This window comes from Mixophyes fleayi, chromosome 10 (genome assembly GCF_038048845.1).
Source record: "Mixophyes fleayi isolate aMixFle1 chromosome 10, aMixFle1.hap1, whole genome shotgun sequence".
NCBI lineage: Eukaryota > Metazoa > Chordata > Amphibia > Anura > Limnodynastidae > Mixophyes > Mixophyes fleayi.
Genome location: NC_134411.1, coordinates 7,353,233 through 7,380,634, shown reverse-complemented (window position 1 = coordinate 7,380,634; position 27,402 = coordinate 7,353,233). Strand labels below are relative to the sequence as shown.

The 27,402-nt window shown below is 38.8% G+C and overlaps 2 protein-coding genes across 3 annotated transcripts; both read right to left on the bottom strand.

The window, feature by feature from the left end:
* Positions 1-164: 164 nt before the first annotated feature.
* On the bottom strand, positions 165-19,172 carry SNX15 (sorting nexin 15). Of its 2 annotated transcripts, none has more exons than XM_075187781.1 (8): positions 18,955-19,172; positions 12,709-12,744; positions 9,203-9,323; positions 5,740-5,855; positions 5,467-5,650; positions 3,337-3,477; positions 1,680-1,904; positions 165-667 (listed from the first exon to the last, which is right to left on the bottom strand). In XM_075187781.1, exons 1-8 carry the CDS (start codon positions 19,051-19,053, stop codon positions 561-563), a joined length of 1,029 nt encoding a protein of 342 aa, XP_075043882.1. In that variant the 5' UTR covers positions 19,054-19,172; the 3' UTR covers positions 165-560. The 2 variants fall into 2 exon arrangements, with proteins under 2 accessions (XP_075043882.1, XP_075043883.1); XM_075187782.1 differs by having other exon boundaries at positions 5,467-5,647; positions 18,955-19,167.
* Positions 19,173-20,377: 1,205 nt separating this feature from the next.
* On the bottom strand, positions 20,378-26,990 carry ARL2 (ARF like GTPase 2). The gene is made up of 5 exons (XM_075187780.1): positions 26,830-26,990; positions 26,402-26,512; positions 23,568-23,730; positions 23,089-23,169; positions 20,378-22,022 (listed from the first exon to the last, which is right to left on the bottom strand). Exons 1-5 carry the CDS (start codon positions 26,892-26,894, stop codon positions 21,888-21,890), a joined length of 555 nt encoding a protein of 184 aa, XP_075043881.1. The 5' UTR covers positions 26,895-26,990; the 3' UTR covers positions 20,378-21,887.
* Between the last annotated feature and the right edge of the window lie 412 nt (positions 26,991-27,402).

Genomic DNA, 27,402 nt, shown 5'->3' with positions numbered 1-27,402 from the left:
CTGAACAACAATTCTTATTTCATTGTCAGTACAGTGGCTATAAGGTGACGTTTTAGTAGAGTGTGCAATGATGCATTGAAAAATCTACCTAAGCCAGATCCATGCAACAGATGTTTCCCAAAAGAAAACAGCGTGTTGTAATATTATGAAATAAAACACAATGCTTCATTTTACCAACTCAAATGGTGCCTTTATCACTGAACATGATTTCCTTATAAAACAGAGATTCTTCCAGTTATGATTTTTACAATAACCTGTTAGATAAACAGAAACTTCTAGTAAATAAAAATCTCAGAACTCATTATGGAAAGAAATGTCTCATCTTCTCTGGTGCCCCAAGACTTTCCCAGCTCTGCTGTACTGTGTTGAGAACACAAACATTCATTGGCGGAAGCACTTCGTTCTAGTCCGTGGTTGACCTATACAGAGAAGGGGCAACAAGTCCTTTGGCTTGTATAGGATAGAAAGGACTGTATACAATTTTCCTTTTGCTGTATATCAAATTCTGAATTAAATTAACAAATAAAAAAAGGCCAGATCCAGCAGCTTTCCTGTGCTCGTCACTCGGTGCTCCCACCTATGTGCTCTTGAAAGATTTTTTCTGCATGATGAAGATATTCTGCTGTTCTGCGAGTCACAGCATCTCGTCTGTCCGGACAAGGGTCATCTGGTGGCAGACAAATACAACGAATAATCAAAGGAGCATTTGTTCTAAAGTGTAACATTCCAAAGTCTCTCTATGCGTATAGTAATGAAAGGTTATCGTACTTAAGAGGAATTAGGATTATGCTTAATATATATTCATGGGCTTCCCCACATTTTAAAAACAACGGGTCTCCTAAAGCTGGGAGGCACAGCACATGAACCATGTATGTACCTGTATACAGTCCTCTCCATAAACAGAAATGGTAACAATTAAACACTTGCAGTCTCTTAAAATGCACCAAACAAAAGGCCCAAATACACGACAATCTGAGCTAAGCATTTTTCAATAAAATTCCTTTTCAAAAACTTTCATTACCGCCAGGGGCGGATCTAGGAAATTGTTATACCGGGGGCGATTTAGGTGGGGCGATTTAGGCCCCGCCCCCTTTCTGACTTCTGAGGCTGCCGGCGGCTGCACAGTATGTGCAGGTCCGCTCAGCAGTGTCAGGCAGGGACAGTGTGCCGTCCGGCATCTCTGATTGTGTTGTAAACACAATCAGAGCGGGCGGGCAGCACATTGTCCCTGCCGAGCGGACCTGCACATACTGTTCAGCCGCTGGCAGCAAGCCCCTGCTAGGGGGGGGCGATTGCCCCGATTGCGCCCCCCCCTGGATCCGCCACTGATTACCGCTACTGTATATGAACATTTGTAGAGAATTGTTTTTGATAATTATTCACCTTAAAATAATTACATGGACCTTTATAAGTTGTGTAACATGAAATATAGCTGTACGGCCCTCTTCCATAACAGAGTAGGCAGAGAGCAGTGGACAAATAGGGAGCTCTTAGCCTTGGTTCATTGAGCGGTGGGGATAGTGCTGCGTGTCAGAGTATCATAGGTCTAGAATTCACCTCTACAGCAAAAGTGAAATCAATAAAGCTCAGCGAGAGTGGAGGGACATATGTAATGTAACATTAATGGGGCATGATTCAATCCTTTTAAAGAATAATAAATAAAAAACACAGAAGGTCACCTTTCACTCCTTTTAATAAGATATCCACAGCATTTCGGAAGAGCCTGAAGGCCTCTGGGTAATCTGCAGCTGATTCTCTCTCCATTGCTCTCTGGACTTCAGATGTGGCTTCTGAGAGGTAAGACCCTTCCTCTTCACCAAGAGAAAGGGCAGAAGTCAGCTCCTCCCCTTCACACCTCAGGGACAGCAGAGTCATAGAGGTATCCGATTCCACGGGTGCACCTTCTAGATTTGCAACAAAACATATTTCATACACAGTAACTATATAGTAGATCTGTGTTTGTCCAGCTTTTGTAGAACTACAAGTTGCATCAATTAAGCTGTGGCTGGCAGGACATATTGGAGCTTAAATTTCCATAATTTGATAGCTACAATTTGTTGAAGCCTGCAATATAGCTGTATGCCTCTTACAGTCACTTTCTAGACAAATATAACATTGATATTAAGTGTTGTTATTGTTAATGTTATTATGTAATATTTGCATCTGAACAATGCCAATATTATTTTACTTCTCAATTAAATGCAATCCATATATCATCCCATTTACAAACCTTTAATATATGTCACCCAACACACCAAAATTATGCAGACACATGCAGCCCTTTATGTGAATGAAAAATATGTCCTTCCACACTAGGTAGGAATCAATGCACCACCTAGGCCTCTGCACCACTGATGTCTAGTAGATAATGCTTCATCTCCCTGCTTCCAGTCTTCGGCCATGGATGGTTGCATGTTCACTGCGCCAAGTTTAATTCCCCATCACTTTTATGGTGTCTCTACCTATCCCTCTAGGCTGTCATGGGCAGGGTCCTCCACCCAATGTCATCTGTTTGTCCACTCTCTGTCATCTTACTTGTCCATGTTCTTGGCTCATTTTTTCTGTATGATATCTGATTTGTTCTGTTAATTACATCCTTGCATTTATTATTCTGCTCAACTATACCCATGTTCCTGTTACTATGTATACTGTTTTCATGTTTGTCATATCTGTAGGATTATGTCAAGCGCTACAGAATCTGTGGCGCCAAATAAGGAAACAATGGCGTTGTTGAAGATAAGCGAATATTACCAGTGACTGCCACTAGATGTCAGCACTACATTGGAAACTGGATGTTAAATTTAGCTTTCTGTATCCTCTGTTACATTGTTTAGGATGAACTTATCCCTAGTTTAGATTACAGTGTTATGTAAACCACAAATAATTACATAATTTATCACTTAAAATAGCAAATTATTTCTGGTAGGTTTCTTGAGGAGTGACCTATAAGACAACCACCTGTTTCAAAATCTGTAAAGCCAAGCATCAGATTTGTGAGAATCAGTAGGATTGATTGTACCGTCTAATAGATAGTGACATTTTATTGTATTTGTCAGTGTAGACATGCCCTTGGATACAGAACTTACCCTTTGACTCAGAAACTGAGCTATGGACCCCATGCCATTTATGGTGGATCAGAATGATCCACTATAGACAGGGGAGGAACACTACATTGCTGTGCCCCATATCAAAATGGTTGAGGGTGGCCCAGCGATGCGGTCTGTCCTCCTGCAGCCCCTACTCTGACCTTCGGGAGAACTGCCTGTACCCACTATTATTGTCTGCAGCAAGAGAGTTATTGTGTGCTACCAGCTAATGTAAGTAATACATGCTTACCTTCTGTATAACAAGGGTCAAACAGTGCCAGGTCATTGGGAGTCAATGTTTTTGTAGATGGAAGTGGGTTGTGGGTCTCTTCAGCTTCTATTTGACATAACTCTTCACTCAGATCAAAGAGTAGATCAAAGGGAGTTGGCTCTGCAGAAAGTAACAGCCGTGTCACTAAACATTGCAATGTACAGAAGCCGTTCTCCCCTTAACCATGTGTCTGTATATAGTCATGTAAGATCTTCCTGATTGCATGCATGACATCCATTACTCTGAAAAAGTGTTAGACAGAGCATTGTATAATTACAAGAATTAAAGATAAAATAGACATATTTATTACAAGAACACTATGGGCCTGCTTTTGAGATTTTCCGTAAAATGATTCTTACATTTGTGGCCATTGGGCGTAGAAAGATAGTTTGGGGACGTTTACGTGCAAGTACAGTATCTCGCGCATGTGTAATTCCATTAAGTTGCACCCTATTTGGATTTACACACACACACACACACACACACACAACCATTAACATACATTTCTTAGGATGGGTATCTTTTGTGTGTCCATAAGCCGGACGTAAGTTTTCGATGACTTGTATCTGCTCCTGGGCACCTATATGGTATATTTCAGGGCCCATGTATATTAACATACACATACCTCAAAACACAGCCATGCAAACCATGTGCAGGTGTATTTGTGTGCATGTGCTATGTTTTACATAAAACTGTAAACCAGGCCCCATATGATCCTCCTAATCCACATTTCAACCTGTTCACAATCCCTCATTTTTCCTATCCTTTTTAACTATCCTTCTTAAGCTCAGGATTTACATTTTAGTTATTAATTTATGATGTATTTTTATAGTGCTGAATAATATGTTTCCATTTTGTAAATAGAATATATTGATGAAGGAGCACTTGTGACAGGGAAACACTTTTTCCTACTAAAAGCTAGTGTCATAATGGTAGCTCAATAAACCTGTTTTTCCAGCAAGAAAATGCTCAAAAAGCCAACCTTACATCATAATATTATGGAAAGAAATCATACATTAACAAGTTTAAGAAGCAATCAAAGTAAAAACAAACAAACAAAACAAAAACAACAATTTTAGTATAAACAAGGTTAGATATTTTAAAGGTTCCTACTGGTACATAAAATAATTTTACAACTGAAGGTGGAGTAATGGACTGAAGTGAAAGGAGAAATAACCTGCAAGGTTATAGCTTTGAACAGTTCAATCTGTTTGTCACGAATGCCCAGCCTGTCCCAGATACAGCAATCTGAAAAGCTGGCCGTGACTGGCGTTACCTTAGTTAATTAACAATGAATACACATTTTCTGCCACCACAAAGGATTTATTATGGTGTCTTTACGTTCACCAGGACCACTTATTAATGTTTCACACTTAAATCACATACATATGTAGCATGAGCCTCCCTGGGCTTCGTAACTTCCCAAAGAATTACGGAGAGTACACTAGATATGTTTAATCTGAAAAATGTTTCCAAGTCTTATTTACAAAAAGGTAATAAACAGACATACAATAAATTGCACAAATAAGTTTCAGAAGATAAAATAGGAAATAAAACCAGAAACCCTACTTTCAAGTTCAGGAATTGGCGTGAGGAGTACACATTGAGAAGAATAGCACATTTCAATTGTGGTAGACCCTCCTCAAAGAAATGGAACCTGTACTATTGATACAAGGTATTTTTAAACCCTTTCTTGTTGGCTCTTCACCCTCCACCTTAATTATTTAATTTTTCACCTAAGTTCTATCGATGCCCAAAATGACACACGGTTTTCGAAGTAAATTATGGATGTCCGACACCTGGCATTTTCACAAGACCCGAGTGCTCACCTCTGCTGTTCGGCCTGGCTAACTCCTCTGCATACACAAACTACTCAGAGATTTTATCTGTCAGCCTGGCTACTTTCACAAGCCCATTGACACTTATCTAGGTCTGACTCAGGTCAGCTAACAAAATACACTTTGAAAGGTTACATAAAATATTCAGAGTGCTATACATAAATTTAACAGAAAATAACAGTCAGTCATTAGATATACTACATATTCGCCACACTGTTATTCTAGTTTGATCCCACACCCCTTCCCTATCAATCAGGGCATTAGAACTTACCAATACTGATACTGTCCTCAACAATTTCAGTCACTGCTTCGGACACTGCCACATCTGCACCGTTTACCTCTTCTTTCATTTCAAGAGAAGAGCTTCTAACTGGTTCTGGGATTAAAGGAGGAGGCAACACAAATGCATCTGTCGAGTCCGGACTATCTGATCGCATTGTTGCTTCTCCTGTCTGCTGATATACACAACAACACCATTCAATGTCATAGAGGCCGACAGAAGAGAGCAAATCTCCATCCATGCCCCATTCTCATTGAGTCTTACCCTGAAGAACTCCTTCAGCTGGGGACTATTATTGAGAGCTGGAATGGTCACAGTGAACCTCAGCATATCTTCTGCAGCTTGTCTTCGCTCCTCTATAACAGGAGCCTCAAAACGTCCTGGCAACAAAAAAAGCCTGAATAATATAGAGCTCACAATGGTTTCCTTTTATGTTTGCACATGGATACACACACACGTACAAATCAATTGATCTTGTCCTTCCAAGTAACCCGTACAGTTAGAGTCTAACTTGAGCGATGCAAGGGGGGCACCATTGGACAGAAGCAGTGTCTGTTAGTTAAAACATGTTAATGCAATATACAAGCATTTGAAGATCCATTATTCTGCTAATGAAAGCATCAGTGTAATGTAAAGTACAGGATGGGGTCTTATGTTGGAGAAGAGGTGGTCAAGCGTCCAATTGTTTTACCTTTTGACATCTCTATTTTGGGGGAGATGTCCAAGTGCTCTGCTCTCTGTCCTATGCTCCGGGTACTATGGTACTCAAACATCACAGATTTTCCTGTGCACCTCTTTGGGGTGATGTTACATGACTGCAGAGTGTGTTCCATTGGAACTCTGCAGCACATCACAAGGAACTGAAGTGGCCCCATAAAGTCAAATTGCTGTTGTAATTTTGGGGGTCATTTCATGTTTTTAATATAGTCAGATTTCCTCAGTAGTCAGCACTCTATTAGACCAACATTACACTTAATCTCAGGGTTTTGGGATGACCAAATCTTGGTGTCACGTGCAGTCCTGTGGGCGCATGACTTGTATATCATTGGGACATCTCCCGATAGTGATCTAGTGAATTCGAGTTTTTGTATCACAGACCTAATGAGACCCCACTTTTTCTGATTACAGACACATTTTAGTGATTATTAGTCAGAAGTTTTACGGTTTTCAGGACACAACAACTAACTTATTAAATACAACCTACAATCATTTCACCTCTCCATTTCTTAATGGACAGCATCCCACAAATTCAGATTTAAAATACAGAGTATAAAAATATGTCTTCCTATAAAACAAACCATGTAGCCTACTGGTCTGTGTGAGAAACACCTACACAAAAGTAATGCATTCATTAATATTGGATTCGACTTAAACTGTATATAAAAGAATAAAAAAGATATAGGGGCGCTCGTTTAATACTTCACATAAAATTTATTAAAATACACAATGTATATAATATCCTAATGGATATAACCACAGAGCCTAAGAGACTAGATGATGTATAACACAGGGGTATAACAACAAGATCTGATTCCTTGTCAACCACAGTTTTCTTAAATGTATTAATATTGGATAACGATCAAGTCCCATAAAACATGGACTACAGCTGTTGTTCAGACATATGAATGTTAGCAATTGGCAAAGAAGCATCTGCTTCTGATGAAACGGCTTTTGCCGAGAAACGTGTCAAGCTCTCTATTATATACTAGACTCTGAAGTTTCAAAAGTGACCGAGAGACCCCGGGGATCTTACTAGCGCTTACTTGGTCTGTCTGTGTCTCACGCCCTGTAGTTCTATGAAAGTGACGGCTCTCGATAGGATGTTCCATCTAGCCGCATGAAGAATCTGAGGATTCTCTAATCATCCGGAGGGTGAGCTTTACAGACTGCACTCTGCTGAGTGAGTCTTTGTTTCAAACTGCAGTTTGCTACATCACATATCCGTATATGAAATTTCTGCATTGGATCCATCGATCACACTGACACCCAAAGCGGTTGAATGTTAACCCCGTTTTAGGGTGAATTCTCTTCTTTTTTTACCAATTGACATATCGGCATCTATTATTTATTACTGGATACTTTAGTAACGAAGGAACTTTCTTCCGCTCTGTTCCGCCATACCATAGACGGTTATATGGGAGCAAATGTATCCGATGTGTCTCATCAATGAAATTTCACTGTACTAAGGATTATATAAGACATATGGAAGTACCAAGGTTTATTAAAATCTTTGCCAATTGCTAACATTCATCTGTAGTCCATGTTTTATGGGACTTGATCATTATCCAATATTAATACTTTAAGAAAACTGTGGTTGACAAGAAATCAGACCTTGTTGTTATACCCCTGTGTTATACATCATCTAGTCTCTTAGGCTCTGTGGTTATATCCATTAGGATATTATATACATTGTGTATTTTAATACATTTTATGTGAAGTATTAAACAAGCGCCCCTATATCTTTTTTTATTGTTTTGCTTTGTTTCATGTCTAGGTGTGTATCCTAGCTATTAGGGGCAGCTGTTTATACTCCCTAGGTCTATCCTAGCACCCACATTGTTACTGTATTTTTATGTATATAAAAGAAGAACTCCAGGCAAACCACATGTCTAAATGTCTGCTCATTGAATGCCCCAAATAGTATAGCTGCGTAGAGACCATCTGCTTGGTTCAGCCAGTTTGTGGAGCATAAAATGCATTTTTTCCGCACTGTGCATGCAAATGCACATATCCAGAGTCAGACATTTCAGATTCTTGTGACCCTTTACGACAGACGAGGCCTAATGAGGGAGGGAAGGGACCTTCCAATGTGGGCCAAGTACAGTAAGGGTATGATCAGGCAAATGTGTCCGATTTAGACCTGACCACATGTGTACATACACCTGTCAGGAGCGGGTGCTCGACCCAGGTGAAATACTAATGATGATTGTACTAGTGACAGGGGCTGGTTGGGGATTCACCCCTCACACTGTTAGTACAAATACAACGATACTAACGACTAACAGCAACAACAGCTAGTCACTGCTGAATGGACGATTCCATAATCACCACAGCAGCTGATGGCAGTTCATTCAAAACGAAGGTTTTATTATGTTTCACGTGCAGCTGAATCCTTTATTTAAATATAATATTATATATATATATATATATATAAAAAATTCTATGATACTAACTACTTCTAGAACATAAAACACCATAATATTTGCACAAACGCTACTACTAACGCAGTGTTCATTGACAATAAGGCTGTGTGTATGCTTGGTGTAAGTCTGGCGTATATGCTACTGATTCAGAGGTGGACAAACATTGCTCTGAATATGGGCAAGAACACGCATCTTATCCATCCCCCTGTCTGAAGCCAAACAGTTTCAGATAGTAACCATCACAAAGGCATACACTAGAGGATTGGATGTAAACTGTGCTCTATATGGGAGTCAAAAGCAGATGGTTGGACAAGCAGCAGCAGTCATCCATTCAGCTCATCTTGACAGCACAGTTTACATTAAAAAATTCTTCATGTGGTCAGTTCTGGAAAGCTCACTGCATGAGGGCACAAATGTGGATTCTATTATTTAAGGGAGGATGCGCTGGATACAAATTTCATTTGTCTGCTGTACTTGGGTGATAGTAGGCTTAATGGCACAACTTACGGAAAAATTACTACACTACTCTCTTCCTTACGAATGGGTCAATAACAAGAAAAATAAAAGTTTGCCCAGGCACTCACCAAAAACCTGAGCACGTGGAAATGCTGGGAACTCCTGAATACGCTGGAAGAGATTTCTGTGAGTATAGGAGAGCTCTCCATGAAGTTTCTTAAAGTCACTATAACGTTTCCAAACCACAATCTGAAAGATAATATGTTGAACATAAACAGAAATGCATGGGGGGGGTTCGCATATGTGTTTGGCTTAAAAATAGTGTCAACTTCCTTGCTCAGATACAAAACTTGTAAAAAAGGTATGACGAGCAGCATGGATGTTGAGAAGCTGTACAACGTCATGCAGGTGCACCCAAATCTAACTCCTCCCATCCTCTCTATTACATTCAGAATAAAAGGGGCGACAGCTGGGAGACTATGTGCAGAGAGTTCTACCAAATTGGAGGCCTTTCTGAACTGGAGAAAAGTGACATTTTCCATGCATGTTTCCCAGCAATGTTATACTTACTAATAGCCTATCATGCATGTCCTGACATTTGTTCTGCATTTATTAACAGTCTATTTAGTTCTGTTCTGGCCAGCAAAGAGTGGAGGGAGAAAAACAAACACAAACATATTGGTTTCTGTGTAGTAGTGTTTTCAGACACCTTTTAACATGTATATATGCCACACCCAAGATGTGAGGTGGTGGATATTTACATTAATGCTGGTGGAAGGATCTGCATACAACTACATCTTCATTTATGGCAGTACAAAAAAATCATGACACACCACAATGTTGCAGCAGCTTATGTTGCGTATACCATACTTGCCTACTCTCCCAGAATTTCCAGATGACTACCAAATTTTGAGGAGTCCTCACGGACTTCTGGAGGGGTGGGTTTAAAAGTAGGCAAGTATGCCTTCTAATCAACAGAGAGAACCAGTGTGTTTAAATGGGGCACTCATAGGATAAAATGACTTTTAAAACATATTATAGTTTATTGGTATGCATTAAAATAACAACAATAATGATTGATAGAGCAGTGAAATATTAAAATATGTATATGACTAATTAAACCAATATGATTGTTAGACTACTGTTAAGACTAGCAATCTCTGCTAGTACGCGCCGTTCTGTCTCTCCATATATGAATCTGAGGTTTAGTTAATCATGTGATCTATCTAAATACATAGATCACATAGATTAAATATTGGGGCTAGAGTTGGAGACTAAACTAAATACTGCAGTATAGCAATGACTCTGTCTTATTAGACTCCCCTTTCTCCGTAATAAGAGAGCACAGATTGAAAGGACTAATTGCTAGTCAGATTTCCCTATCCAGGTTAATGATTATGTATAGTCTAGGATACATTGTCCAGCTGAATTGGAAAGCTACTGTTCTATATATATATTCCTTAGGAGTAGCCATTAAAAATGTAAGTATGATATACCATAAGTGTTTATATAACATTAGGACATGCTGGTTTCATACTGAATATTTGTGACAGCTAAACCTGGAATTGTTAATTACTGCTACAAGTGTGCCAAACTTTCAATTAGGGCACATCCTGCCGTTATCTCGGCTTACTAGATCGTAGCCCTATTATTAGTAGGATTCCATAGATAGACTGCCTGTTCCTGATCTATAGAGTAAGTAGCGTCCTTTCGGATTCTGATACACCCCGCTCCCCAATAATCTCAGATCTCTGATAAGTATTTTTTATAGTATTGAGAGAGACGAACAGTGCGTGAATCGCCGACGCGCGTTTCACTACGCTGAGCTTTTTCAAGGCTGACCCGAACTGTTCCGGCGTTGTTTCCTTTATAGTGGGGGAACCTCCCCTTTGATGACGTATCATTAGTCTCCGTAATACATGGCATTAGGTATCAATATGCTGTTGTGGTAATGCGAAAAACACAATTATGTAACAGGTTCTTTATGCATGATTGTAGTCACTTTTAATCTGTACTATTGGAGATCCTTATTGAGTGATTACAGGGGTAAGGGTTGATAGGGTTAAAGAATCTGTAATTGTATGATGACCTTAGGCACTGACATGTCGTTTGTCCCGGTAACCGGTAACACTAAATAAAAACAAAAACATTTAACCCCTTGTGACTCTTTATATTGAATCTTCAATACCTATTGTAAATAGATTATGTTAAAATATACACCTATGTTTGTGATGAATGGTGACAACTGTGATGTCGATAATGCTGATCGCTATTATAAGTGAACTCTTACTAATTCTTATCCTAATTGTGTAAAAAGATTTTTATTGTGTGCAGATTGTCAATCATTAATTTACCCTAAACTGAGTGGTATCCTATAGAACAATTCTAAATAGTGGAATTTGTGTAAAAATTAACTTTTCCTATTGTGAGGGAAATTGGACACCCTATTGACAGTATAGTAACTCTATTATTGTAATTATGTTTTGTTCAGTTTTTAGAAATAGAGCTTTGTATTAATTTTGTGACTACTAACAGGTAGATATACAAGTTATTCAAGATATCTCCTAATCGTGAAAAATACTATAAAAATACCGAAAAATTGTTACGATCATTCAGGCCCTTTGGGGTCACGCTATCCATAAGAAAGATTTTTCTGGTCTCCCTTTTGAGAAGTTCCAGATTAATATTACCTCCTCTCAAGCCCATATGGATTTGTTCCCTTGCATACGCTTGTAATCCCTGTGGTTTTCCTCCATGGCATTAAAGGAAATGCCTGGCTACCGCGGTAATCTGTTAAATACTAATTTACACCCCTTGCATTGTAACATGGTCTTGTCCAGGAGACTGAAATAAGAAGTTTCTCAAGTTAAGATCCTTAATGAATCAGGCCTCTCGCCTCTGCGAATAGCGTCATTAGGACCCGCCCCATGCTAAACTGAACCTAATCCGGCCTATTACAGCAGGGGGTGGGTCAAGATGCCGCGATTGGACACACCCACTTCACCAACGACGTGGGCAGTATGCGAGAGGTTGCCCTGCTCTCCCGGGAGAACTCCCAAAAATAAAAGTGGTAGTTTCACTGTACATTCATTCCCATACAAAACATCTACTAGTAATCACTCACAAATATAAAATCCTAAAACGTCGTCTGCATTTTAAGAATAAAATGTATTTAAATAAAGGATGTGCATACCATCATTTTCTGTAAATCTTTTGAAGGACACTGAAAGAAGATTTTCAGCACTTAGAAATACCAGTCCCCTTCACACAGGGAAGTCAGCCACTTTGTGGGCTTTACTGTTATTCAGCTGATCGATTCACTAAGAACATGTTCGAGACATGCCTCAATGATATCACTAATTCATAGATAACCGATAGGCTGCATTGTTATGAATATTTATTTGACCCCAAAAAACTTGTTTAAAATGATTGATAACAGTCTTACTTAGGTTTTATGTAAGTTTATATTTCCATAAACTGGAATAAACACATAAGTTTGTGACTATTACAAAAGGCTTTTTCAGATGAGGTCAACATGTGAAAACAAATGACATTTGCATGTTAGTGTGACATTATAATATCTGCACTAAAGAAAGACAAAGGCAATGGTTATAATCTATTACTGGTAAAATACCTCTTTAACATCCTGGGGGTTCTTCTTTGGTATAAACTGTAGAAAGAAGAGAAATAAAACATAGAATTTGAATAGCTACAATAATATGGACTAAAACAAATGTCAAAATGGCCATTAGTTTGAACAAGCCACAATTTAATTGATTCATCAACCCAAAATATTAAGTAAGTAAGCAAAATAACGGAGGCACATAGCGTGAGGGAAATGAGAGAAGGGGGTACAAAAATATGGAGGGCACAGTGTGAGGGGAAATAAACCAGGGTGTGATGGTGAAGGGTGCACAGTGTGATGCTAAAAGGGCAAAAGCATGATGGAGGGCAGAGTGTGATTACGAGGGTGCTACAGTGTACTAAAGGGGAAACAGTGTGAAGGAGAAGCAAAAGTGATGATTAAGCATACTTGCCAACTCTCCCGGATTGTCCGGGAGACTCCCGCATTTTGCGAGAGTCTCCCGGACGAGTGTGGCAATCTCCCTGATAGGAAGGGGGAAACATTTAGTTTAAACGCCGCGATTCACCCGGAATCGCGGCGTTTAGCCCCGCCCCCCCTGTAAAATGACGCGATTTGCGTCATTCCGTCACGGGGGCGGGGCCAAAATGACGCGATTTCGCAGCCCCGCCCCCTGCACGCCCACGTCCCAGCCGGCATCTCCCGGAAACAGAAAATAAAATGTTGGCAAGTATGTGATTAAGTAGGGCACAGCGTGATGAAGGTGGGGACATTGTTCTCTCTTCTATACTTCTCCAACTTATTTGCCAAAATACATTTTCTTGTACGGTCCCATGAGGTCTAAATCCGGCTCTGGCTGTCAGGTATATATGACATACAAAATAAGAGTGGTTTTGAGTGTGAGTTGTTCCTCCATATATTTATTAGTATTATAGGATGAAAAAAAAAATAGATCAGAAAAACACTTAAGTCAGCACTTAAAACAATGTTCACTTGGAAGTAGTCACCAATATAGAAAAATATTTTATTGAGAAGTGCAGGTATCCGATAAGTCAACAATTCAAACCAAACACAGGCCCTTCTCTTATGGCACAGTCTTGCAAAAGTGCCATGTGTCGATTAATGAATTGTTTTATTAGTTTTGACGCTTATTTTTTTTATTTTTATTATTTAGTGTGGCAACACCTCGCTAGACTTGGCACTTTAAACGTCAAACTTTAAATTTATACAGGGTAATATTAAATATTGATCAGTAAGGGCCCGATAAAGTGCATGATGCAGTTTGCAAAATTTTTTCTATCTGCAACAAATGTTTATTGCCTGGGCTGTGTTGTCAATATTCACCCTCTTGCTCAATATAATGAGCAATCCCGGGTTCACCCACACCTTTTTATTGTAAGCAAGCACGTCTATTGCATAGACGAATGCTTGTGCGCAAACTGAGTGTTTTGAAAAAGAGTGTAAAGATTGTTACAGGGAACATTAAATGAAAAATAAATATTTAGGGGTATATTCAATTAAGCACGAAGTGTCTCCGGAACAGACCTGAAGGCACTTTGCATTACCGCCACATCGCAGATTGCCCTTCGTCTCCCATAGGGTTGAGAAGGAAAATCTGGTATGTAGCGGTACCATATTGCCCAAAAAAATATATACCCTCCCTTACGTAGCCGTGATGTTCGGCCTTAATTGAATATGTGCCTTGGTGGTAAATTCCCTTCCGCCAAAATAGCAGAGCGAAGTGGGGGGGGGGGCTGTGTACAAACTATTAAACCCCATCCTGACCAAGGTGGACCCAGATTTTATTTCAGGGGTGGGCAATATACTGCCCCACTCCTTTTTTCCGGCAGAAAGAAAATCCTGCCTGGCTATTATGATTGTGTTTAAACACGATCAGAATGGCCGGCAGCATCCTTTGCCTGCCTTCCTCTGCCAACAGGCGCATGCACATAGCGTGTGGCCGCTGGAGGGGGACCTGATCGCCCCTATGAATCTGCCACTGGCCCCCGCACCAACACGCATGCTAAACCTTTAATGGCAGGGCCTTCTCACCTATCTGTCTGTTTTACCCAGTTTTTTTTATTAGTTTACTCTGTTTGTCCCCTTGTAAAGCGCTACGGAATATGTTGGCGCTATATAAATAAATGATGATGATGATGGCTCATCTTAAATGGATTAACCTGCTGCTGCAAATGAATATTACATTTCAGAGTTCAATACACCATGTTTCGAGATAACTGGCTGAATGGCTGCAGCAGGACTATGTAACTGACAGAGGCTCCTTCACTGCAAAGGATGGTGCAAACAAATTTTGGCAAGATCATGAGCCTTTGCTTTTTTTGCAAAATTGGATTTAAAAACATGAAATAAAACTCCACCCAAAGCCATGAATGTAGTTTTTGAGAGTTCTTTAAAATGAGACCACACAAAGTTATAGGCAACCTTCTGTCTCATTCTCTGCTTATTGAGCAAAGAATAAGATTGGGAGAATCAGGCCCGCAGAAGAAGGCTCAGCTGGCTGCCTGTTGCCCAACGCTGCGTTAGGGGGACCTACAGCATTGCAAATTGTTGAATGAAAGTAAATGTTAGCCACATAAGATTATTGTCGCGCATAGCAGTTGTTTTCAGGCCACACACACTACAATACTGGGCTAATTGTCCAATAAGGTCTGCAATAATGCAGTGTGTGTGTGGCCCAAAAACAGCTGCTATGGTCAATAAATGATCTTATTAAAATTAACTAGATCATTATCGGCCATGTATTTAAATGCAGTAAGAATACTACTATTAATTACCACTATTGGCCAGTGTGCGCTATCATCTTCTGATCTTCTGACCACGCTAACAGTCCCCGGTCATTTTAGAAGTGATCTATTACTCAGCCCTGCAGGCTGACCAAATGGATCTCATGCAATCTGTCCACTAAGTGTGTGGCCAAATTTGACATAGGATCTGTTACTCATAAGCTATGCCAAGTGTTAGGATCAGCCCTTATGTAGCCAGTTTTTGTAAAAATGTGCAATTTATTATGTTTTGATGACTAGCCAAAACTAAATATACAATTTTGGGTGAAAAAATTCTTTATATCTGGAGGTTTTTTCTGTCTGTCTTCACATGATTGCAGAGGAACCTGTAATTTGTATACTACTTGTGTATTGACACACCATTATTTGCTCCAACTGGTGGTTATGAATTAATTAAGCAAATTCCCTTTTGTACTTAAGATCCCGATTTGGTCAAAAAACAAGATCAGTATATTTGCTGCAGCCTGATCAACATCACATGATGCCCAACGACCTTTTGCCTCTATACAAACACTGATTACGATCGCTGTCCATCCATGATTTCCGGCAGCAATTATAAAAATCCATTGGGATTTTATATTGTTTTCAGATAATCATGGACCCCAACCTGCAATCACACTTTGAGATTTAATATTACCCAGCCTTACATAATTACTTTCTTATGATCAACACATGATGGTTTTGCAGATGATCCTAAGGATGCTAAGATGATTATGATACACAAAACAGATCATTCAGTATGTCAGCTTGTTCTATGAATGAGATGCATTGATGGGTCATGTGATAACACATAACCTTCAACGTAATCATCAGTGAAATATTCATGTCAGAGAACAGGAATGTACAAAATAATGTAGGACTCAAGGGCCTGTCAAATCTAAAAAACAGTAAGATCTTTTAAAGGAGCCAGGGAAGATTTACATATGTTTACTGAAGCATTTCATTAAAAGTCCCTTCATTTTTCTTAAAACAAACAAAAACTTAGCCCTCTCTTCTGTACTTTAATATCCTCTGTATGAGTATTTTGTATTGTATGTTTATTCATCCTCAACTATAAAGCACTTTCAGTCGTATGGAGAGAAAAGCACTATATAAATAAAATTATTAGTACATTCATCAACTTCAATATAAAGGATTACTAAAAGCTAGGCACCAGCAGCAGTGACTACCTGGGGACTGAGATTGGTCCAGCCCTGTGAAAGGATCAGTACAGAGACGACCACATGCAAAATATTTACTTTTCATTTAATGTCCAGGATTACATTATCGTTCGTTATCTAAAAACTCTTACGGTGTTTACATTACTCGCAGTCCGGTTAAGAGTTTTTGAAACTTGCACACTGAAAAGTTCATTATACCAAGTTTAATGTACAGCAAGGATAAATTGTGTTTGCATCCAGCCAGCAACTAGGTTAGGGAAAAAAATATTGTTCCCCCAACATGATGGATGCAAACTAAGGTCTCATACGTTTAGTACATACCCCCCATAATGTAGTACAGTGAAAAACCCTATGCAGTCATTAAATACCTCTACAGCAGATGCAGTGAGCACTTATTCAGTACAGTAGATTATGCTTAAACCAGACATACAATGTATATGTATTAGTACAAACATATACATATAGGCCAACTTGATAGGTGAAATTATTTGTATTCACAATCTATGCATAATTTCTATGCCACATAACACTGCCCACAGCAAACTGAAACCATTAACCATCTGAACATACATATTATTCTATATACTCTAATACAGAGTTGTTCCCTGGTGTTTAAACACACTTAATTAATATACATTTTTAAAAGCAAATTATTGAGTGTATCTTGACATCTGTGTTGTCCCGTGTAACTGACTGTCTTTCTGCCATTTCATCTTGGATGTCCTCTCGTCAACTCAAACTTAATCTTTCTAAAACAGAGTTAATAATATTCCCACCCGCCAACAAGAGCATACCTGACATTTCTATCTCTGTTGATAACATGACCATAAATCCCACCCCACAAGCTCGCTGCCTAGGTGTAATCCTTGATTCACGCCTATCCTTTGTTCCCCACATTGACTCTATATCTAAATCATGTTACATACATCTAAAGAACATTTCCAGAATCCGCACATATCTCACACAAGACACTGCTAAAACCTTAATTCATGCACTAATTATCTCCCGCATTGACTATTGCAATTCCCTCCTTACTGGTCTTCCCAAAAACAGAATCAAACCCCTAAAATCTATTTTGCATGCTTCGGCAAGACTGATTTTCCTTGCAAATAGCTATTCCTCTGTTGAATCACTCTGTATGTCTCTACACTGGCTGCCTGTCTTCTACCGAATCCAATATAAAATACTTTTACTAACCTACAAGGCCATCAACAAAGCTGCACCAACATACATCTCCTCTCTTGTCTCAAAATATCTCCCAACTCGGCAACTCCGTTCTGCAAAAGATCTGCGTCTCTCATCCACCCTCATTACATCCTCCCATTCCCGGTTACAGGACTTTTTTCGGGCTGCACCCACTCTATGGAACTCTCTCCCTCGCACAATAAGACTCTCCTCTGTTCTACAAACTTTCAAGCGTTCTCTGAAAACCTACCTATTCAGACAAGCTTATAATATTCCTCAACCACCATCTTAACCTCACTACCTTTAGCCTGTTACACAATTTCACACAAGACAACTACCCCCGGACCAACATTGTTGTGTGACAGGATCATTTAGCTTATGAGTCACCCTACCTTAGCAGTCTGGCTGGGCCAAGATGCAAAATGTATACTTAACCTCATGTGTCAATCTCCCATTGTCCCATAGATTGTAAGCTTGCGAGCAGGGCCTTCTCACCTCTTTGTCTGTTTTACCCAGTTTGTTTATTAGTTTATTACGTTTGTCCCCAATTGTAAAGCGCTACGGAATATGTTGGCGCTATATAAATAGATGATGATGATGATGATGATGATACATTTTTAAAAGCAAATTATTGAGTGTATGTAAAAACATTGCATAAAAATAATCCTAAACCCAGCAAAAATAAATACACAGGACAACATTGTACTTAAATAGTGCATGTATCTACATTATTTTAACACACTTCTGCACTACATTACATGTATAAACATGGAACAAAGAGAACAAAAACATGAATGGTGTAAGTTAAGTTACAGTTATGTCACTGTCCAGCAGGTTAAAAGAAGAAGTTTCACATCCTCTTTATATATTATATGCCTGCTACTTTTCACAAGGTATTATTATCGTTTAAATCGTTTCTATGTGTCATCAGATGTTTCCTTACCTCCTACCATATAGCACACAGATGTTGGCTACTGAGCTAGATATTATATGACCCCAATGGGTGCGTGGATACATAATATATAAATATCAGATATTAATCAGTCAGGAAGTGAAAGTACTCTATAAATACAACACACACACTGGATACTGACAGACACACACCCAGGCGAACCCAATGTACATAAAACATGACCCCATTGACTTACTTCAGCAATAACCTTGTACTCGGTAAATCCTTTTGGGTTAGTTCTGGTCTCGGTCACGTGATACCTCCGGTCATACTGATCCCGGACACCACGGGACATCTTTAGAGCTGGGTCAAGCTCGCTGCTACCCCTTTAAGTCATCACATCTCAGGTGATGACACAGAGCAAGCGCACTGGATTCATATTGCCAACCAGCACCTAAGTACAGCCTGACATTCGTAAACCGGAAGACCACAGTCTGCCAGCCACTGTGTTGTGTTGTACGCATGCGCACACTGCCCTGCATTATATATTGTATGCATCCTTATTATAGTGTGCGCTTGATATACACGAGTCATCAACTAACCCTAGAGTTGTAAAAAAACAAACGAGAATATTGTTCAATTCATGATTTAGATCATACTTTTGAATAATTTCAGGAAGATCGTGCAATGTTCTTTTATATATATTTTTTAATTAATTAAAAAAAGGTAGGGCCAATGTATCGTTCCCTACTAACACGATAAAACATTTTCTGCAGTGGGCTTTGTTTTGCTCTATTTATTCACCATCTTATCACAAGTGATTGGACTCTCATGCTTCTGCATGGGAGACCTTATTTATCAAGCAGTGCAGGGCCCTCTTAACAACATTTTGGGCCCCAGGGGAAAGCCGTGCACTGGGGCGCACATGCGTGTGTATGTATATATATATATATATATATATATATATATATATATATATATAAATAAATAAATATATACACACACACATATATATATACACATTTACCTATAAGTATATAGGTATAGATTTAGTGGGATGCCTAGGTCCATACATGTATTAATCAGCTAAAGAGTATAATATTTATAATAATATTAAAGCTAAATCATTTTTTGACTGTGATATTAAATGTATACTGGTACCATAAGAAACTTAACACTTTAATAGATGAAGAAGTATTTTAAAAGTCCTTAAAATATGGCCTTTGTCACCGTGGGTTTAGGAAGATGGGTAGAATCCATACCCCTTTCTACTACGGTCATTTAGGACAATCCTTACTTACCTCAGTTTGTGGAGTTAATGCAGTCTTATAACAGGAAGTCATTCAAAGGAACTGGACACACATGTAGAACTCTCCCATACTGATACTCATTACTGAAGCCCCATAGGTTCAAATGAAATATTCCTTATTGGAAATACCCACCACCAGTCATGCAAATCAGATTCATTCAGCTGTACAAGATTAAGGCAATTCTCAAAACAAGATGAATTGAGGGTTACTTGAAGAGAGAATTGGGAAACTGATTGCAATGAGCTATAATACAAATGCTATAATGAGAAGGAGATACATTGCAACCTGAAATTTAAACATTACATCCAGTACGCCATCGCTCCAACTCCATCGCACAACTCATCGACGTTCAAAAATTAACAAACAAAATCAAATTGGTACATTTTTAATAGAGAATAATGATCCTGTTATCTTGTTATATACAGTTACACATTTTACAAACCAATGTTGACTTCTGATGCAAATCATTAGCAATATTCTCGGTATATAAGCTTTGATATTAAAGGTGTAAATGTAATCATAAATCCCTCACTGCGTAGAAAGGAAAGTATACCAAGACGTGCAGGGAGTATACTCGTTAGGAGATTTATTTGTCATGTGGCTCTCGATCTGTGACTGAAATATCACCAATAGAGCCTGCTCTTGAGTATAGCAAAAAAATAGAGAAAAAAATCAACAAAGTAAAAAAACAAAACCAGAGTTTGTAGCATAGTGCGTCAAACTATAGGAGTCTGCAGTGCATGCCTACAAATATGGTGCTAATTATCATTTGCTGTAGTAGCTGAAATCATAATTTTCATCTCTTCGCCCAGGAACATTGATATGAGTAAGTCTCTGGTTATGGATATTGGCGTAAATGGGTATCAAATGTGAAAAACTGGCTTCTTAAAATAGGTAATCTTTAATCTAATTTATGTGCCATTGAAAAGACATGCTCTATTGCAGATTGCACTGGACAATGGTAGGAGATGGGTAAAAAGTACTGCTAAGTAAACAGTGCACAATAATCATTTTGTGAAGCAGTACAAAAATGAGATTTCATTTCGTGGAGTTGATTATTGAAATAAGATAAAGGGATTGAAGAGGAGCATTTTTAGGACTCGCAGCCAATGCTACTCTGCAAAAGGACTTACATTTTGCATTAGCTCTGAGCTGGCAGAGGTTAAGTCTCATCCTAAACCTTTAAGAGGATGTATATTTTTCACTTTATTGGAGAAGTTTATTTCCAGCCACAATTTGCCTAATGTGAATAAAAGCTTCAAAAACCACATACAATAGCCACGTGCAATAAAAGCAGTCCCTTCGATCTTATGATCAATCATAAATGATTTTAACCAAAGAAGTATTTTATGCGAAAGACGTATCATTTTTATTTAATTACTGGTGTGGTCTTATTGTTGAGGTTAGCAGGACTTGTATGTGAGGTTTACACACTTTGCCCAATTTCAGCTTTTTCCACCTCCCCACATATATCTAGACACACTATGAGATTGCTGAGGGATCTCCCAAGAGCAAGAGTCGGTGTGCACCTTGATGTCTGCTGGGCGGACCATCTAAACGCACCAGTGCAAAACCGAAGCATTTTGGTGTACACAGTGTGCGTGCTTTGTAAGTTAGGTCCTATGCGAGTTCAGAGGCATCTTCTGAAGTTGAAAAATGTCCTAATTTAATATACATATCAATTATGTCAATGTGTCCAATTCTCCTTATAGGCCAATTACGCTAGTAAGCAGTCTCTGCTGCCTTGGGCTGCTCATCATTGTATTATCCCTGACTGCCATAGCTGTGTTAGGCCTTGTGTTAGTTAAACGAGAAATAAATAAATAAGCTACTGGTTCCTTCTGTCTCCACTTGCGTCATCTCTTCTTTCCGGCATCATTCAGTCTGCTGTAAAGATACGACTGGAGATATCATCCAATAACCAGTCTATCCCTATTAGGAGGTTTTCTCCAGTTACTGCACTACAGCCTTGTATACACCAGTGATGGGTCTTAATGTTATCCAATTCCAGTGCCTACAAGAAAATGCAAAGTGCAGTCAATACAACAGAAGCACCTGACCCAATCTTATCCATCAAAATATTTACAATAACACTCTGGACTTTCTCCAATATACATACACTTCAATACCATAACCTTAAACATAATACATTGGTAAGCTTCTCCTATGACCAGTGAACAGGAAAACAGGGGTCAGATGCCTGGGACACTTGTTGTTTGGGAGCTCCTGAGCGGACGGCATCTGTCATAGATCTTTCATCTTCTGTAGATGAATTTTTAATTGGTTGTCGAGTGCACTGATAATTTGCCTGGGGTAGGAGGATAATTCTTTATGGGTGTCAGGGGGATGCTCTGCTACATGCTGGAGTATCAGGTCCATGCTGTTCAGCTAGTTAGGTGGCACACATTAAATATTTACTACTCTCTTATGGTCCATATCCACACAGTTGTTCTTATACATTTTATGTAACACACAAACACTGGCATTAATTGAAAGCATTTACAATGCACTTGGAACACGTTTCATTTAGCAAATGCAAATACCACTGTCTATTTACACTGATTTATTGGAACTAAATGTAAATTATTTTTTTAAATCAGGTTTCATGCGTTTACCATAAAATAAGAATCAAATAACCTAGATCCTAAAGCCTCATACATGCAGTCAGATATGTTCATTGCAGGGTGGGCAAAGCTATGACGACGGTCACTATACATGCTAAACACAACCTCTATATATAGCGGCACCTAAAATAATACAAGTCATTTCAAGTACTTCCTGCTCTTAATGAGAATGGAGGAGTTTACCATAGAGACCTCTATATTGGCCTAACTAAGTGCACATAAGATGAAACACCACTATGTTACTCACTGTGCACATTACCCATTTATAAAATCTATTCTGCACTTGTTTCCAGGGGGACCTATTTGTATGTTCACAATTCTTTCATTAAGAATTAAAGATGCACTAGTTCACTTGCAATGAACACTCCTCATTTGCTCTTCTTGCCACCACTGGCTACTGTAAAATAATCTGCTGTTAATAGAACACCACTCTTACCAAATAGTTAAAGAACCCACCTCACAGATTGCTTCTTTAGACAAGGCACCAGGCAAATCCTGTTTATTGGCAAACACCAATAGTGTTGCACCAGCTAACCGCTATAAAGAAAGAAGAGATTGTCTTATGACATCATCGCAATCACATTTAGGATTCACGTAAAACACAGAAAATTTGAGTAATTCTACAACTAGAAAACTGTGAGTAATAAATCAACATTAAACATGTAGCAAACTGCCGGCAAACACTTCTGGATTAGATAGTTAAAGTTAGTGGGCTCTATGCAACAATTATATCAAGTGAAGGGTATGGATTGAGTAGTTTTCTGCCAAACACAACTGTATTTGGTCTATGGTTATTTTTCTGGGATAGGCTTAATGGAACTTGAATTATAGACCAACTAGGAGTTTGAAACGCTTTTGCCATCTCTATGAGCACCAGTCACAGGACAGTGCTACAATGACATTACTGATATCACTTGAATCGGATAGGCGCTCACCTCTTCCAACAGAAGCCCAGACAGTTCCTGAGCACAGTCCTGTAACCTGGCACGATCAGCACTGTCAACAACCCAGATCAAACCATCTGTGCTCTCAAAGTAATTCCTCCAATAAGAACGCAAGGACTTTTGGCCTCCAACGTCCCACATGTTCAGCTTGAATCTACAGAAATAATTACAGAGAAACGTATGACCAGGAAAATATGAACAATGTGAGCCGATAAGAGGGATGACAGTAATGTCATTGCAGGTGACAGTGTTGTCTGTTCTTTCACCACTGGGAAACAGGACAAATCAATAGATAGAAGCTTCACTTGAACTCCTCCTTCTAGCTTTAGACACCACTGCAACAGGAAGGAGTCCTTGCATTTGATTAGCAAAGTGTAGTGGAGAAAAAAAAAAAAAAAAAAAGCGAAAAACTTCTAAAAACATGAAGGTCTTACTGCAATAACATTACGGCCTCCAAGATAAGGATTTAATTGTATGTGAAGAAAAAAAACCCTCCTTTCCACAGAACAAGCACTATGTTAGTGTAGACTCTGGGAAAGTTCCAAAAAATGGATGGGAACTGAACACTGCATAACTAACCACAGTCCAAGGCTCAGAAAGAAGTGTGCAAAACATAGTGACGTAAGGCCTGAATCACATTCAAAGTATGGAGCAACCTCTCAGTCACTGTGCAGATTATTATCCTCGAAGACGCCACAGTGCTCCACAGCGCAGTACAGTAGGAAAAAAGAGAACATACATAAAACAAGGACATACAAGGCAGACAAAATAAATGCAGACATGAAAACAAAGCGTATGGAGGACCCTGCTCATTAGACAGCTTGTATTCTAAGTGGAAGAGTGCACAGCTGAAACAAGAGGAGTGAGTGTGACTTAGAGTCCATTCATATTGTCTGTTCTTGTTTTACTTATGTCCCGTTTTACGTATGTCCTGTTTTATTTCTTCCCTACTGTACGGCGCTGCAGAGCACTGTGGCGCCTTACAAATCTACGATAATAATAATAATAATAGGTGGTTTAGCAAGCAGTAAGGAGGAGAGACTAGGCAAGCCCTCCTATGAGAAAAGACATTGCAAATTCCCATGAACAAAATAAGATATATCCAAAAAAAATGTATTACACTAAATATAGGAGACGATCCCTGAAGGTCCCTTACTCTCGTGTGTGATAAACAAAACTAAGGACTACTTCATGTAGCAAAGGCAACTAAAGCTAATGGGAGAAGTCAGTAAAGATGGTATCTATGGATTGTCCTGTCTCCCACTGTTGAAGAAACAGATACGCCAGTTATCCACTGTGATTGGAGACAGGTTAAGTAATGCCTGAGAAAAAGCAAAGAGAAAAGTGAAATGTGACTAGGTAGCATGGTGAAATGGTCAAAGAAAATCATAGAAAAAGTACAGTAAGATAAATGGTGAGGCACTCAATAGAGCACCTTATAGTTTAGACTGGGTACACACTACAGTGTTTTCAGCTGATTATTGAGTTAATCAGACAATAAACAACTGGGTGGCCCGATATCACATTAGTGTGTACACGGCAACAATGAACGATTCTCGTTCCAAAGCCCATTGTATTGTTGAACAAGATTTTTAAACCAGACTAAAAATCTTTTTCTTCCCTGGAACCATGTCATTTCAATTCTGCAGTTCAGGATCTCCACAGAGTTTACAGTGGATTTTCAGACGATTATTATGACAGATGAAGAGCACAGATCTGAAGGTAAATCTTGTAAAACATGTATAGTGTGTACACATGAATCAGCTGCTGATCGTTTTTTTGGTAAAATTGTAGATAAACTTCAGGAGAAAATTTCTGTAGTGTGTACCCAGTCTAATATAGTGGTAGCAATATTGTTAAACAATTGAGGTGTAGATATCGGAATAGTTCAAATACAGATACAACCAAAGACAGTTCACTTGAACGTCAAACTGCACAAAAAAAAACCAAAAAAATGTCACAATGAGAAGATACCAGAATGGCTAAAGATGTTAAGAGGTTTTTTTTAAAAAAAAAAAAAAAAAAAGTATGGTTCAAAACATGGATTACTCTTGGCTCATTAAACTAGGCTTTAGAACCTAACACAGCTCCATAAAGACATACAATTTTGGCACAGGGTTTTTTTAATTTTACATTGACAGATATGATAACAGAAAGATAACAGCGGTTCAATCTAGAATGGAATGCTACTAAAAAGACAAATTGTAAATAAATCCATTCAGTTAAAACTGAATGAAGCAAGGACTTTGAGAATTGCACCTTTGCATACCTGTCAGTGTCACAGTAAATATTTCAGTGTTGCAGAATTGTCATATTTACATTTTGTATGCAATATTACAAGGTTAATTTTACATAGTCTGTGCATGTACGTTGTTTTTTAAATATTGCCCAAATCATTATCTACACAGAGGTACGATTGGGCAAGTTAAATATATAATGGTGTACATTTAGCAATCCAAGGATTAAAGTCTCTCTCTTAAATGTGCATTCCAGAGTAGGTTGAAAAAATGACCCTACCCACGGCTCCCCTGACTGGAGACAATGAGCTGCTCCATTAAACAATTTCATTCCCCAGGACTCCATTTTTTGTCTCACAGACCCATCCAAAAGTAGAGAGGGTATGGATTTATGAACCAACACAAAGCCACAGAGCTTGTAGTCTTTTTTTTCCACAAGACCCCCAGGAAAAACTACCTCAGTTTGCAATTCCCACAGCTCCACCAAGGGAAAGCATTAAATTAAAATGTAACAAGTATTGTTGAAACAGAAGGGAGATGTGTAGATGAATGTATTGAAAAGAGAAAGGAAGAAGATGGGAATGTTACCCTCTGTGCTCCAACGTTTTGATGTTGAATCCCAGTGTTGGAGAAATTGTATTTATATCTTCACCATTAAACTTCTTCAGGATTGTGGTCTTACCAGCATTATCTAAACCTCTAAGATAGGCAGTAAGTTAAGGAAAGATAAGCAGAGAAGTGCATCTGAATCATGCACCAGTTATATAATGGTATAACAATCCTGTAGTCTCAAAATGTACAACAGCTCACAACATATACTCAGGTTATGCTTACATACTGGAATGCGAAACATACATGCAAAACGATTGTTATACTGTTGGTTGATCATCATCCCAACCACACACTAGAGAACCTCGTCAAGCACATAGATAAATAACATCTTCTCCAAAGTAAGTACGCGTCACACAGCCCATGACAGCAGTCCCTCCCCACCCGCACGTCCAGCTACAGGATACAACATGAGCAGCCGGACTTCTCGCTCCTTCTGTTTCATCTTCTTTAAGATAGTCAGCAGCCCCATGTTGTCGTAGATATCACCTCTTCCTTGTCCCTACGCTATGCCGTATTCACCAACCAATCAGATAGGGTCTAACTCTCTCACGTCAAACTGCTGTTCCGACTTCCTGGACTGAAGCGGCCAATAGAAACGCTTTAAAGAGCGTCGTCATGGAGACTGAAATATATGGGGTTTTTTTTCACCTCAACAACTTTATAGATAGTGTTTTAAAAGGATTGGGTATCTGTATTCCAGAACTTTACTGTCTAATGGTCTTCAGTTATATTTTCCCTGTAGACTTTAAAATGTGTTAAATGTGTTTTAACTTGTGTAACCTTATATTTGAATAAAATTACATTATTGCCACTGTATTTTTTACAGTCAAAACATCAGCATGTCATTACAGTCAAAATATTATATTTATTAATATACAAGGTAGAAAAGTGAATATTTAATATTACCATTGCCAGTTTTGATGCAAAAAAAAAGTACTGGCCTTGTTATATTTGTGGTATGTGCATTGTATTCAAAC

Bases quoted from the DNA above. Each gene is read 5' to 3' on its own strand.
- SNX15 (XM_075187781.1), bottom strand. From the start codon at position 19,053: ATGTCCCGTGGTGTCCGGGATCAGTATGACCGGAGGTATCACGTGACC. The intron at 12,745-18,954 runs GTAAGTCAATGG...TTCTTTCTACAG, and splicing joins AGTACAAGGTTATTGCTGAA to TTTATACCAAAGAAGAACCC. The intron at 1,905-3,336 runs GTAAGCATGTAT...TTGCAAATCTAG, and splicing joins TGACCCTTGTTATACAGAAG to AAGGTGCACCCGTGGAATCG.
- ARL2 (XM_075187780.1), bottom strand. From the start codon at position 26,894: ATGGGGCTGCTGACTATCTTAAAGAAGATGAAACAGAAGGAGCGAGAA. The intron at 26,513-26,829 runs GTATCCTGTAGC...TGCCTATCTTAG, and splicing joins GAAGTCCGGCTGCTCATGTT to AGGTTTAGATAATGCTGGTA. The intron at 23,170-23,567 runs GTGAGCGCCTAT...CTTTCTTTATAG, and splicing joins CTGGGCTTCTGTTGGAAGAG to CGGTTAGCTGGTGCAACACT.